The following is a 15,029-nucleotide window of genomic DNA, read 5'->3' as shown; positions in this document are numbered from 1 at the left end:
GTGTCTTTTCAAAAAAGAAGTACAAATTTGCATTACACAGGGTGCAGAGAAAGTATGGTGCACTGTTTAGCCATGTGCACAGCAGTTTATCAACAAAACCTTTGTCTAGCACGCAGGTAAGCTGTTTTACTTAGCGGCATTCATTCTTGCGCGTAAAATCAAAGCGAAACTCTGCAAAAGTGCTAATTAAGCATCTTCAGATTATTATTGTTGCTGTTGCTGAATATAGACTGAAAACGAGAATATGAGATGACCTTCTTTTGCTCCAGTTATGCTCTTTCTAATTTGAACCAAACAAGGTGGGGTGCAGACCAAACATCACCTTGGTTCGAATGATTGAAATGATAATATTTCAGAAATTGGATAGGCAGTAGTGAAGAGAAATATGCTACAGAACAGTTGCATGAAAAAACAACAGGAATGCGTCGTTGTCACAGAGCAATCGACAATCCTGTGTTGTGTTGCCTAGAATGAGCCCAATCCTGCATGCACGTATACGTCGTCTTCTCCGTTTCATACTTGAGAGACTTCGAGGTGGTCGAATTGGCACTCATGGAGATGGAGAGGTGTAGCAATTGTCGCCATGGATAATGCTGGATATTGGAGAAGGAACATTGGGGTGGGGCCCTCCCGTTGTTATGGCCCACTCTGACTAATCCATTTGGTCCATCACCCTGATCAGCTGATACCATGATGGCCCGGTCACCCAATCCTATTGGCCCATGTCGGATGGTGGGCCCCACATGCATCTCATCAACTTCACAAATAAATGGGCGTAGTAAATAATACTCCTTAGTTCAACCTAATATAGACGTGATATATCTAAGATTAAGATTGTCAATATCTCAATTAGTATTCTAGTATCTTATGATACTACGATTCACGAAGAAGAAATGATACTGATCCCTTCGTATCATAATTTTCATAGCATCTCGATCTAACTATTCATTTCCACACGATTTTACGAAATCTTAGATAGTATCCTGATACTACGATCCTACTAAATATTATTTAAAATAAGGTGGATTAAAAATAATGTAAATAAATATGCTCAAGTTTACCTAAAAACCAATTAAATTTATAAAAAACAATATATATACTTTAATTTATACAAATAGTATATATTTTATATAAAAATATGTAATTTCTACAATCTAATGGTATCCTGATCCTAGGATACTATAATACTATAAATCACGTAATACTAAAGATCAGAAAAACAATTCTACATAGTATTGATTACGACTATGAATTTGTATTATGATGCATTTATATTTGGACAGAGGAGTCATGTATTACTGAGGCTAATTATCGCGTCAGTTAAAACAGTTGGATGGAAGTGTTAGCTGCACCAGGAGATCGATCAGCTGTTGTGTGCATCAGCAGAGCAACCTGTATGTCTCTTTACCTAATTTTGCTGCTGGTAAAAACATTCACTAAGCACATGTAGGTTCTGCTAATTGGAGTACCTAACAAATGCAATACGAGATAAATGGCTTCTTTTTTACACGATCAAAGTTCTTGCACAAAGTGCATAATGATATGACCTTTCCCTATAAGAGATCAAGCAATCAGATATCTGCACCAAATTTTTTTTTTAGAAAAAAAAAAGCAGAGGTAGCTTTCAGCTCGAGAGAGAAACTGGGACGTGTAGGAGAAAGCAGGTGGCTGGTCATAATCGCCATTCACCATCAAAATGCTGAGTCTTTTCTATCATAGGATCAACACCAACCACCTCTGCAATTGCCGGACTATTTAATCGGCAGCTAGCGACTTTTGACCGAGGGATACACAAACTCACACTAATTTGTCGCCGTTGGATAACGATCGGACGGCACGGTAACATTGTCACATGCATATATCTCTCACGTCGCAAGAAATTTCACACGAGACTATATTTCCATCTGTTTATTTGTCTGTTACTGTTGTTGCTGTTCAATGATCACTTGCATGCGCATCGGATGTGAAGTTGTGAACATGACCGATCGACTATGGTATTGGACAATTCCCATCGTGCTTGAATTCAGCCGCCATTGGGGACTTGTGGATGTCCATGTCGAATTGGTGAGTGTTTTGCTCATATCTTCTTATTGGGGTTATGCTATATATACTGATGTAGCACTAGTTATGCATGAAACAAGATTTCACTGAAATGGGGCATGAGTAGATGATTAATTATCTTTCATCTTTAATTTGCTTGTGGATATGAAATGTGTTCTTTCATGGACATGAGGTAACTCGGATGGCGATGGGTTTGTCCTCCTTGATATATACTAACGCTTGCTAGTTTCCTTAATTCTTATTCAGTTATAGAGTTGCTTTCTGACGATGTTTTTTTCGCTTTATGCGTACATGAACGACAACTTGATAAATATACGAGTTGCCTACGCATTCAAGCGACAAGAGGAGAGGGGTTGTTGCATCAGCAATCGCTGATTGCTAGCTCCAAATTAAAAAGGTCATGGCTCGATCTCTGCCAGAAAAACAAAGCAGATAGATAAATCTATCAATCTTCAATCGTCGACAGTTCTTCACAAGTACTCGTACCAGTACTATCTAGCGTACTAGTACAGTAGTACGTGTTAGGGTTATCCCTAACTGCGAATTAATTAAATTAATTAGTAGTAATTTGTTGCGCTTGTCAGTAAGTAAATTCGTCAGCAACGTAGTAAGGCATACTACGTACGAGCGCACCATCATCATCCAGCACTAGGGGGGACAATCCGTATTGATTTGTTCAACGAACACACACGCCGATCGGTGGAAAGTGAGAAAAAAGACGGTGAATCCATGCGACGACCGGCCTGCGCATGCATAATCGTCGATTCGATCGATCGATCCAAAGTATTCAGTCAAGACCTGATCGCAGCCATGTTCGCGGAGACCAATTATTCAGTCAAGTCTGTCAAGACGGGGAACTACTACACACTACTAGTGCAGAAGAGCATAAAAGCAGCTAGCTAATGCACTAGTATTAACTAGTATCGCGGCGTACGTCTCTCACCGGTTGGTGCATCAGTTGTGTGAGGAGTGAAGAATCGAAGCTGCCCGGCCGGCCAGCACGAAGGCGTACGTTGCCAGGTAGCAGCTGGACACACAGCGCGGCAGCACGTACTCGCGAGAGCGAGACACGACCACGCACGCACGCACGCAGCGTCACGAACGCGGAGAGGCCCTCGCGCGCGGCCGCTCCACGGCTCGGCACGCGGGCGGGGACGCCGTGGATGCGCGCGCGGGGGAGTCGAGCGAGACGTGCGGCTTCCTAGCGCGGAGTACGGGGGAATTCGCTGGATAGATCGGCCGTTTGACGCGACGTTCTCCTTTTCCATCCGCTGCGTCAGTCATCGGATGTCGTGGCAGACGCCGTGTGCGCTGCCTCTCCGGGCGGACGAGGGGCACTCGCCTCGCCCCCGCGTCCGACTCTGATCCGCACATGTAGGACCCGGCAGCCGGGTGATGGGTTGGATTATTGGATTGGATTGGGCGAGGCGTTCGCTTCGAGCAAAATCCGCCCATCGATTCATCGTGTCGGCCCAGTCACGGAAAAGGAACACTCTCTACTGTACTACTCTACATACGTGATCGATCAGTGCGTCCGTGCTAGCTGTGCATCCATCAATGGATCGATTATACATGATGACATAGGATCGATAGAGAGAAACAAAAAATGAGATATGAACAACACGCTATCTGTATCACGAGTCATCTTTAACAATATCCATCTCATCATTTTATTGCCTGCCGAAAAATATTCAGTTCAGCCTCCACACCGCTCGGTCGCCCTGCCCCGGGGGCGACGCGGGCGGCGAAACAAGCCGTGCCGCCCCTGCCCCTCTCCTCCCCCCTCCCGCCTCGCCGCTGCCCAAGCCGCAAGGACGGCAGCGGCGAGGCACTCCCTCCCTCGCTCGCGGTCTTCATGGTCGGGGCGTCGGCAAAATCGGAGCGGAGGGCAAGACGCCGGCGCCAAGGGAAGCCGCCGGCGGCGTCCAGATCCGGCGCTGGGAAACATGGATCCAGGCCCCCCATGGCCGGATTTGTTGCTCCGGGCGGCGGGGAGCCGAGCTAGCGCGTGGGCGGCATCAGCGGTGTGGTTGGCGGCCGGTGGCATGCATGCTGCTAGCGGGGTTGTACACGAGGCGTTCGGTGGCGAGCCGGACGAGGCGGCGGCATGGACGAGGTTTCGCGGCGGCGGCATGCATGCTGCTGGCGACCTCAGCCGGCGGCGGTGGCGTAGGGGTTGGGGGGCGAGGTGGCTAGATCCGCCTCCCTACCCAGGCTCAGTGCACGGCGGCGGTTGTAGCAGCGGTGGTCATGCAACAGGGTGCGGCTGCATGGAGGGAACGGGGAGGCCGACTCCCGTGTGGCGACGGCGACGACGTCTATGGCGGCTGCGTGGCTGTGGCTAGGGCGGCGACCGTCGCGGCTGTTGTGGAAATAGTCGGCGTGGGTGTGGGCGGCAGCAAGTGGAGGCGGGGAAGGAGTCTACCGGTGAGATGCACGGCGCGCAGGCCTGACGGCCTCGGGCGGCTTGCTGGTGTGGAGGCGACCGTGGTGCGGTGGTAGGAGGCACGGTTGTGGTGACCGTGGCTACACAACCATGGCTAAGGTGGGGCGAGGCATGGCGGCCTTGGACGGCTAGCCGAGGGCGTGGCAGACGGCTGCATCTGGCCGGCACGGCAACGTTTGGAGGAGGGGTCGGATCCGGCTTGGCGCAGAGTGGCGCAGCCGATGGCAGCGGAGGCCGGCTCAGCGCGAGAGGCGCGGGCGACGGAGATGGAGGCCGGCTTGGCGCGAGAGGCGCGGCCGGCGGTGGAGGAGGCGACCTCAGTGTAAGGAGGAGCTGCCGGTGGGTGTGGCGCGGTCTTCGGTGCACGAAGACTAGCCGGCGGGGGGCGTCGGTGCAGTGGTCCCACATGTCGGTAGAGGTTGAGTGGTGGAGGAGCATCGGTGCGTTAGCCGTGGATTTGCAGGTGGTGAACGGCGGGTGAAAACCTAGCCCGGCCTTGGCCGGACCGGCAACGATAGTTAATTCCCCCTCCTGAGGGCGTTGTCGTGCTGTCTCACCCCCTTAAGGGTGTTTGCCGGGTGAAAGCCCAGTCGGAGCTTCTTTGAGCCTCGACGGACGGCGGCAGCAGTTTTCCGTCGCTTCTCTTCTTGAAGACGTCGTTTTGGCATCCCCTAGCTGAAACCTCTAGATCGATTGGTCCAAGCTCGCTCTAGGAGTTGGGCTTTGTGTTGGTTGTGAGGGCTTGGGCGATCCCGTTTGTGTTCCTTTATTGGTCTAGCGGCGGTTGGTCACGCTTAGCGGCGGCCGGTCCGGTACTAACCTTCTTCCGGCTTGTGTGTTGGTGCTGTCGGTGTGTGGTGGAATTTTTTTCCTTTTTCCTGGTTACGACCCTTCAGGGTTGTAATCTTGTAATTTTTTTCTGCTTTATCAATATAACTTCGCACCGTCTCGTGCGAGTCGTTCAAAAAAAATCAGTTCCATTTTATTAATTCATTTTATTAATTCGTCATCAGTCATGCATTCATGTAGTCCAATATTTCCATCTGATGTAATCATCCTGAAACAGCGCGACACATGATATTGTTATTTTCCTCTCCTACTCCAGCACGTACATACGTACATCACCCAAGCTCTCGTTGACCAATCGATTGCTAGCGTTTTAGGTTGCTCTAATCTGCAACCCATTGCATTGATCCATCATGATGATCTATCGATTGTACCTACTATCTTTTACTATGTCTCAACATATAGCAGCACCAACACATAATTAATTAACCGGTTAAGATACCCTTCTCCAACAAAAGCACATCCGTTGTTAATTAACTAAGTTAGTTCAGTTCTTCTGGTGCGTACCCTTTTGCCACGCAAGAACTACCTTAGCTTTTTCTCCAGCTGGTGCTTGCTATTACTCTATACGCGATACCTAACTTATACGTCAAATTATATCAATATCAAAAGATTTTAAAAGTACGCAATTTATATAAGAATGCTGCTCGATCGGAAATTAGGCGTTTCGATCAGCTGGCCTGCACTGTACGTAAGCTTGGAGTCTACTTCATTTATCTCGACAGAAATTAGTTGCTCTCAATGTCTCCATCATTTTTCGTTTGATATCCTCTACGACATGTACGGAGTATATCTGTATATGTAAAAATATTTCTGATTAATCCATACTCGAAAAACATTTTTTTTTCTTTTACTGATACAGTAAAGTCGATTTGATCTGTTGATGTGATCAGCCTGGCTGTCAGCCCGGTTGTTCAATTCCCAAGAAGGTTAACGTTTCTGCTTGTCCAACGGCCAATCACAAATCTTGGATCTTGCATTTGTAGCATTACTTTTGTAATTCTTCGGCAGGTTTCCATTGCTCAGTTCCTTTTTTAAAAAAATTGTACCAGTACGATTCTACTGTTCCATCGGTGTCAAATGCAATGAACCTTGCTAATTTGTTGTTTCAAGCTGTCACGAATATATTAAGTCATCCGATGATCTTAGAGCATGTTCATTTTAATGCCATTTTTAACCTTACTAAATTTTGGTAAAGTTACCAAAATAGTGGTTGTATTTAATTTGCTGCCAAATTAATTTTGGTAACTATATAAGAAATCTTGCCAAAATTTTGGTAAATATGCTAAAATTTTGTCAATGCTAAAATTTGGTAATGTTTTTTTTCATCAAAGTAAACATGCCCTTAGTAAGAAGAAAGGAATAAAATTCTTTGCTTTGTTGTTTTCTCAACATCTTATTGCTTTAGATTTATATTCTCAGAGAGAAAATAAAGTCGTTGCCGTGGAAATCAGACTAATACCATTGGCAAAGGGCATCATCTACACTGATATTCTTTCAATTTTGTGTTGACAAGTAACAAATACAGTACATACTGAAGCTCGAATTTGAAAAAAAAAATGCTGTCTTGTTTAGGGACTTTCACTTAGTAATTCAACTATTTTAAAACAGGTTAAATAGCTCAGTCTCACTTTTCCCTTACAAGTACAATTTAATGGTATCTCAATAAATATTAAGGGCTTCTTTGATTTGGAGGAAAAATATATGAATTTTGAAGGATTTCAATCTTACATGAAAAATTCATATAAATCACTTTGAACCATATCCAATCCTATTAGCAAGAGCTTAAAGCCCTTAGAAAATTTTCTTCGAGTCTATCTCTCTCATCCGAATTATAATGTATTTTATATCAAGAGTTATCAATGAGAAAAAAAAACAACCATTATCATTGTAACTAAACCCTAAAATTCGAAGCCAAAATAAATCTTAGATCCTCCTAAATCTAAAAGATTCATTTCACTGCTAGAACCTAGAAGGTCTGTCATCTAAAATAAAACAGAAATGGTTGAGCCTTTCCTTTTGGTTAACGGAGGAATAGGGAAAGAAAACCGCTCCAGGTGAGCCGCCGTGCGGCAGCTAGATCACAGGGCCGCAAACAATAATTCGCGATATTTCCTTCAAGTGGGCCCCACCACCTTCGTCTTCCCCCTTTCCTCAGCCTCCTCCGCGTTTATATTCCCCGTCCACTCCGCCAAAAGCCCCTCTTCCGATCTTCTTCTTCTTCCCCCAAAAATCTAATTAAAATCCCCTCCCCCAAAAACCCCTCTCACCCGAATTTCCTCATGGACTCGGTGCCGGCCGCCGGAGTCGGCGTCGGCGGCGGCGGCGCGGGCGCGGGCTACCCGGAGTCCACGGAGTCATCCCCACGCAGCCGGGGCGGCGACTCGTGGGACGAGCCCTTCCCTTCCTCCGCCGCGGCGGCGGCCGCGGCTGCCGGGGGAGGGAGGCTCCGCCTCATGTGCAGCTTCGGCGGGCGGATCGTGCCGCGCCCCACGGACAAGTCGCTGTGCTACCTCGGCGGGGAGACCCGGATCGTGGCCGTCGAGCGGAACGCCTCGCTGGCCGACGTCCACGCGCGGCTCTCCCGCTCGCTCCTCGGCGGCCAGCCGTTTACTCTCAAGTACCAGCTCCCCAACGAGGACCTCGACTCGCTCATCTCGGTCTCCACCGACGAGGACCTCGATAACCTCGTCGACGAGTACGACCGCATCGCCGCCACCTCCTCCGGCGGCGGCTCCTCCCGCACGTCGCGGATCCGCCTCTTCCTCTTCCCGGCCAAGCCCGAGTCATCCTCCTCCCTCGGCTCCCTCCTCGACGACTCCTCCAAGTCCGAGTCATGGTTCGTCGACGCCCTCAACAGCGCCATCTCCGGCTCCCTCGACGGCATCCCGCGCGGGATCTCCACCGACTCCGCCTCAGTCAACTGCCTCCTCGGCCTCGAGGACGACTCCTCCACGCACTCCCGCGGCGGCCCGCCTAACTCTTCTCCCGCCGAGGAACAGCGCGCCAACCAGCAGAAGCTCGCCGCGGCCGCGGCCGTTGCTGCGGCGAGGCACCCGCACGACGTGCAGTCCGTGCCGGACTCGCCGATGATTGACAAGAACTCCTCGTTCGGATCAACGTCCTCTGCGCCATCGCTGTCGAATCTACCGCCGATACGGGTGCGGCCCGAGGATCGCCCGCCGGATAGCCGACTCGCCCCGCAGGTTCCCGTTGAGGATCACTTCGCCCAGATGGGGATCTCCGATCAGCCGGTGCAGCCTGTAATTGGGGGATACATGCAGCCGCCGCCACAGGTGCCGATCCCCAACATGGCTGTCCCCAGCATCTCCCCCTCGGATGCGTCCAGCCGAGTGTTCTCCGACGATGACAAGTCCGATCACGGCGGCGGCGGAGGTCGGAAGCCGCAGCCACCCAAGCCGGAGGTTCCACCTGTCGCTGACCCCACCAACAGGTAAGCCATTTGTTTTTCGATTCTTATACTGGATTAGTAATATGCTTGGATTGGCTGTATGGAAGGAAACCTTATGCTGGCTATGTGTTCGATCAAATGTTTCAGAGCCATGTACTACAACGATAGATCGCCTCCTGCTGAATTGAAGCGTGACATGCCGGTTGGAACTGATGCTGCCAGCTATCGTGTGCCTGTGCCAGCCCAAGATGCTGCTGCCGCCGCCGCCGCTGCGGCTGCTGCTGCCCAGCAACCCCCAGCTGGGTATGTGTATGCACAGATGCATGCGCCGCCACCGCAGCAGCAACCCCCACCACCACAGCAGCAACAGCCAGTCCCACAGCAATATGTCACTGCACAAAATCAGCATTTCATTCACAATCCAGCTACTGGCACATTCATCCCAATCCAATCCTATTACCACCATCCGGTCCCTCAGCAAGCACCACAGCCGCCCATGCCGCAGCCTGTGCCACAGCCACAACAATCACACGCTTTCGACCCAAATACTGGCATGTATTACATTCCCATGCGCACGAATGCGCCTCAGGCATATAGCATGCCTCCTGGTGCCGCTGCTGTGCCGCCTCCCACCCTTGTTGACACTACACCAAAACCAACCGTGCCAATTCCTCAGATGGCCGTGAAGCAGCCTGAACTGCAGCAACCTGGTTTGTACCGAACTACCGCAGCACCTACCCCTGTACCAGCGTCTAATGCTCCTGCGTATGCTGGGATGGGCTACCACCATGTTATTCAAACACACCATCATCCAGCGCCACAGCCTGCAGCGACTGTGGCAGGCAATTTTGGATATGACTATGGTGATCCCACGCGAGCACAGGTCTTCTACTCGCAGGCAGCGGCACCACCAACATTGCCACCTCAGTATCAGCCCATGGGCTCGCCCGATGCTGGCCAGGCTGACCTGAAACAGGCCCGGGCTTCATAGCTCAAGGATTTGTGAACTCTGGTATGTTGAGAATCCTAGAAGTGTAGTTATCCTGCCGTTAATTATCACTATTGTTATTACATGTTACATGAGTCAGTTGGCAACCAGTGGATGGATGATGGCATTAGGCAGCTGTGCATTTGGGATCAAAATAAGATGAAAATGGGATGGTAGTTCTTGTGTTGGGTGAAACTCAAGAGGGTGTTTGTGATTGGTTCTGGAGATGCCAATCGCCAATGCTGGAGCAAGTGGCGGGGAGTGGCTTCCAATTCCAATTGCCGTCTTCTTATTTTTTAAAAAAATAAATATATAGTGTCTAAAGAACTCGGTACAAATTCTGAATCAAGAACTCATCATTTGTGTAGCCCTTTGTATATTTGAACCTGGAAGTTATTGAGGTTGAAATGTCAGATAAAAGTGTCATTACTTTGCTTGTAGAAACTTCATTTGAGTTAAATATCATATATATACATCATTCCTGTCTCTGTATTTTGCCATTGATGTTGATATGTTTCTTATGGTTTATTACATTGACTTGAATCTTGCTGCTATTGGGTCATCACAGTTCCGTGTGTGTTTTTCCTTTGGGCCAGTTGCTTTTGAATTGGAACTTATTGGCTCGCAAGTCCAGGTGATTTGTTTCTTTTCAATGTATATCGCTTTCTGTAGACTGCCCGCTTGCAAATCAAGTCAGCATGAACATCTATCCTGTTCATTCTATAACGTAATGTTACGGGCACGGAGACAGAAGATTGTGCATTTATATGGACTGCGAGCCTTCAGTATCAGTCCCATGTATTACTAGGTTATCAAATGAGCATATATATTTTTTGACGCAAAAAATGAGCATATTTGCTTAGCTGCTAATTCATTACTTTTTTTACTGTGGATTTCTAATTTGTATAAGTAATCCTGATTTTCTTGCAAAATTTGTATAAGTAATCCTGATTTTCTTGCAAGGAGGAATTCACCCTGCTATGATTTGCCAATATGATGGATGCACTAATTCAGTGGGGGGTATTTGTAAGAGTTGCTAGGTCTTTCTCAGTTGATTTTCGCATCCGCTGAAGCCGCGCATATATTTGGCACGAGATAATCTGTTGATACGCCACCATGGTACTCCTAGGTTGCACCTGGCCTGTTATTTTAGCACATAATTATGCGTTTCTAATGTGGTGTGATTTGCCGGGGATCATATTCTTTTTCGGTAGCGAGATCCCAGTGCCGCTTTGCGATCTCGAAGCGATGGTTGTAATCGATTGCTTGGACTAAAGAGGCAACACTTTCTTTTCTTTCTTTTGGAGCCACGCTAGCTTAAGATATAGGGTAATGCTAGGTGGTTGATCGATGGGATGATCATTGATCTCGCCCTTGCCTTTACGGCTTGTCTGCTAAATAATTTAAGCGTTGTGTGTAGTATATGATTACATGTGTATCTCTCGGTGGCCAAGTCGAAGCACAGCTCTGCCCATGCGCAATTAGTTTGGTACGATAAAATGATCTCACGAACACCACTTTACGGCTATCTTTCTACTCTTGAGTACAGTATATTCAATCCAAAGGGAGATCTATGCCCATTAATCAATCTCTCCACTTGCAAACTCGCAATCCCTTCCTCTTTCTGGTTCTCGTTTCAGAAACTCACCTCTCCTCTCCACTTGCAATTCCTTCCTCTCCTCTCAGTTCTCGTTTCAGAAACTTGTTTGGGTGTGCAGTGTTCTTGACATGGGATTACCGCTGTGTGTATGGTGGTTCCTACAAAACTGCGCGAGTTGTTTTGGGTGAGGCGCACGATCGAACTGTGGGAGGAGGCGTTGGATCCGGGGAATCCAGGAGGACGCGGCACGAGGCCCGGGTACGCAATCCAAGCTGGAGATGGGCGCCACACACTTGCACGTGGCGTCTGCGCCCTCCCACACCCTCGCTCCCCTGCTGCTGCTGCTGCGTCGTCAAACTGATGCCCACCTGAGCAGATCGACGAGAGGTGCGCGCGTCTCGGGCGGAGCCGACGCCGACGCCGACGACGAGGAGCAAGTGAACAAGCGCATGTGTGTGTGGACGGTGGATCGGGTGATTCTCCTGCTGCGCCACCATCGCATCGTGAGTCGGGAAACATGGAGTTTTGGACGGTGCGCCGTATCCATTCTCCGGCTTCTCGCCGTGTCCGAGAACTCCAGTACACGCAGGTGAGGTAGGGGCCAACGCCACGCTGCCGCTGCGTGCCGTGCCTTTGCCCACATGGGGGGTACTACTACTACTACTGCTACTCGACATGGCAGATTGGCAGGCAGAGAGACCAGTAGTGCAGTACTGCGATGCAAGGGGAAAGCCAGGCAAGCGTGCCTCCCAAAAGCCCAGATGCGTGTGCATGGTTTTCCTCTCCTCTCCTCCCCGGCGCAGCAACAGCAGCAATCATACATGGCTTTAGATGGGTACATTGCCACCATTGCATCTCTCCTCTTTTGACTGCCTGCCCAAAGGCCAAAAACCTGGCTGGCTGGCTGGCTGGCTCCATTTGTCGGAGGAGAGATATACATACTGTGTGCCTGCGCCAAGTATTACCAGCTGCTGTGACATCAAGCTGGAGCTAGGGGATCCATCCATCAGCTTAATCAATCAATAATCATCATTGATCATCACCCACTACGACGTACTGTACTACGTGTATGTACATTTTGACCGGCGGTTTCGGCGACCTACCTCTCATCTCAATTCTGACAGGCAGACCGTCGTGCGATCGGCCTACCTAATCCTGCTTCCTGTTCTTCAGGCTTTCAGCTGGACGGACCACGCATCACATACTCCATACCTGGCCTTAATTGCTACTACCAGTAGAGTACATATGGTTTGGTTGATCTAATCCTTGCTGAAAACTGCTGATATCCATAGATCAGTTTCTATATATATACTGTAGCCGACTCTGGTAGTACCGGTAGATAGCAGATAGACGGGTGAGCGAGCTAGTCATAAAGAAACACACATGGTGCTGTCCTTCATCACATATACACTTTGTGGCCTATGTCATGGTGCATCATGATGTGTCTGCATCTTGTTCTTCTTGGCGTGATCGATATATGGAGATACTTAAGGAATGAGTAGGTATTAGGTACATGTATATATATACATTGGAGTTTTGCGAGATCACATCCAAATATCTTAACCCCTAGGGGAGAATGAGAGAGATGGATATGAGATGATCGTCCAAGGGAAGATCATGGCTGTTGGTCATTACCCTCAGGCAGAGGGAATATAATCTTTTACCGGATAGGTGTGTGTCTCTGTCCTGTCCGGCCTCGCCATTAATGGGTGGAGCCCATGTGTTTCGCAGTCGGTCAATATTGCCATGCCTAGTAGTACTGTCCTCTTGATCTTCTTCCCATGGTGATCAGATCAGACAAGATCAAAGGCGATCGTGAAAGCGAAAAGAACGGAGAACGAAAGCTGTGTATGTTACTATGAACAATATTAATGGAAGAACAGCTTTGTAACAGCCTTTTCTTTCCTTTCGGATGTACATGCACGGATCATATTCTTAATCCGGTTTAAAGAGCGTTATATGTACACATCACATGCATGTGATGTTAGGTCATGCACGGTCGATCGATGCTGCAATCTTAATTGGTCTCGATCGATCGATCTCCTTGGTTGATTAGTTGCTGATCAATTGATTCAATTTGCAGTGGCTCCTCTCCCTCTTGGGATCTTCTTGAAAACACCAGAATCGATGTCGCCGACGTGGCTCCGGAGATCGTGCACCGCCGTCGACACCAGGTGGTCGACCTCGCTCTCGTAATTCTCGTACATCACAGGCAGCGTCATGGTGCCTAGCACAACTGCGAACAGAACACAGCCATGATCAGAAAACTACCATGAGCTTATATATCTCTGACGCATGATCAAGAGATCAATCAGAAATGGAGTTCTCTGAAGAATTAACTGGGAGTTTCTGAAGAAATGGGTATCAGTTACCTAGGTACAGGAGAGTCAGGGAGCTGAAGCAGCTTGCGATCACTGACGCTATGAACAGGGAGAACACCGTCTGAAACATGCACAGGAGCAGATAACGTATCATATTGATACAGGAAGTATCAATCTTTGTGTGCAGTAGCAGACACTCACCAAGATGAACATTTTGATGTCCTTTCCACAAGCAATGTCGTAGAGCCTGTGCACGAACCAAGTTAGCCTGCTGTGCAAGGCCAGGATCACTTGCCTGGTGGTTCTCTCCGACACAAAAATTTCAGGGATTCTTGGAGCCGGCCTGCAGTTACCATCTCAAAACTTAGAACTTTCCAGGATTGAGAACGATACAGCCCATGAAAAACGAAATCTTGGGCTAATTTGGTAGTATCAAATGGCCGTGCTTTGTGTAAATTAAATGGGCTTTATCCTTGATGAGGCCCAGATTTTCAGATAAAATGGAAGAACAGAGAGAGGGAGGAAGAGTGAGTGGCTTACAGGTTGAAGAAAGCAGAAGCATTGGCCCATATGAAGACGACGAGCATGCCGAGCATGGCGAGGTAGCATGCCAGCGACAGGAAATGGTACTCCGCCACCTCGAACAGATACCATGCCACCGTCGCTCCGGCGACGATGGACGCCGACACCCTCCTCTCCCTCCACAGGATGATGTCTGCAGCTGCATTCATCACCAATGCAAATTCAGAACAGATACACTTCGAGTGATTCACATCGATTGCAATGAGCTCGTTTAAGCAAATCCATGAATAATGTACTAGCTCGCAAGAACTGATCAGAATTATCAAAATTAGTCACCTTTGTGTCCACCTAGGGCGTCATGCAGTGGCCTTTCCCTGCCGAAGAGCTTGGTTGTCCTGTGAGTTCGTACAGTTATAGCCATTCTGTTGATATCCGAATTTGATGTGGCAATACAACTGCCCAGGATTTGTTCTTATAATCGGCTTCGCCATTGCATTGTCAATGAACAAGGCGTCCATTGCCTGGGAAAAGCAAGGCATAACTTTGGCTCCTGGCTTCTGTTATCGGTATTGATCCTTTGGTGTCCAAGTGTGATTGTTTGGGGTTGGGATCTGATCCAATTCTTGTGATTTTGGATTCTGTATGATCGCGTTTTTTTGTTTGGTTGTTGAAATGTGCGTTACTTGTATTGGAGAATGAGACTTTTCAGTTGAAATTCTGTGGAGTAAAATGAGCAAACTTGGGAGCTTCTGTACGAGCATCTCTCAAAGACTTCTTACAAATGCAACCTCTGGATTTCAGATTTGGTGCTTGAAAATTCTTAGCGATCAACT

The 15,029-nt window shown here is 48.5% G+C and overlaps 2 protein-coding genes across 2 annotated transcripts; one reads left to right on the top strand and one right to left on the bottom strand.

Moving 5' to 3' along the window:
- The first annotated feature begins 7,561 nt into the window (after positions 1–7,561).
- Positions 7,562–10,239, top strand: LOC4325473 (leucine-rich repeat extensin-like protein 2). The gene is made up of 2 exons (XM_015760918.3): positions 7,562–8,807; positions 8,913–10,239. Exons 1-2 carry the CDS (start codon positions 7,636–7,638, stop codon positions 9,754–9,756), a joined length of 2,016 nt encoding a protein of 671 aa, XP_015616404.1. The 5' UTR covers positions 7,562–7,635; the 3' UTR covers positions 9,757–10,239.
- A 2,963-nt stretch (positions 10,240–13,202) lies between these two features.
- Positions 13,203–14,706, bottom strand: LOC4325472 (reticulon-like protein B9). The gene is made up of 5 exons (XM_015786824.3): positions 14,533–14,706; positions 14,215–14,395; positions 13,876–14,017; positions 13,726–13,795; positions 13,203–13,589 (listed from the first exon to the last, which is right to left on the bottom strand). Exons 1-5 carry the CDS (start codon positions 14,615–14,617, stop codon positions 13,426–13,428), a joined length of 642 nt encoding a protein of 213 aa, XP_015642310.1. The 5' UTR covers positions 14,618–14,706; the 3' UTR covers positions 13,203–13,425.
- Between the last annotated feature and the right edge of the window lie 323 nt (positions 14,707–15,029).

Source organism: Oryza sativa, chromosome 1 (assembly GCF_034140825.1).
Source record: "Oryza sativa Japonica Group chromosome 1, ASM3414082v1".
Lineage (NCBI taxonomy): Eukaryota > Viridiplantae > Streptophyta > Magnoliopsida > Poales > Poaceae > Oryza > Oryza sativa.
The sequence above is the reverse complement of the archived record's forward strand: the minus strand, read 5'-3'. Positions and strand labels throughout refer to the sequence as shown.

What these genes read in the sequence shown, in the direction of transcription:
- LOC4325473 (XM_015760918.3), top strand. Translation starts at nt 7,636, where the DNA reads ATGGACTCGGTGCCGGCCGCCGGAGTCGGCGTCGGCGGCGGCGGCGCG. An exon ending in GTCGCTGACCCCACCAACAG is followed by an intron (nt 8,808 to 8,912) that starts GTAAGCCATTTG and finishes CAAATGTTTCAG; the next exon opens with AGCCATGTACTACAACGATA.
- LOC4325472 (XM_015786824.3), bottom strand. Translation starts at nt 14,617, where the DNA reads ATGGCTATAACTGTACGAACTCACAGGACAACCAAGCTCTTCGGCAGG. An exon ending in CGCCCTAGGTGGACACAAAG is followed by an intron (nt 14,396 to 14,532) that starts GTGACTAATTTT and finishes TGATGAATGCAG; the next exon opens with CTGCAGACATCATCCTGTGG. An exon ending in GCTTCTGCTTTCTTCAACCT is followed by an intron (nt 14,018 to 14,214) that starts GTAAGCCACTCA and finishes TGGTAACTGCAG; the next exon opens with GCCGGCTCCAAGAATCCCTG.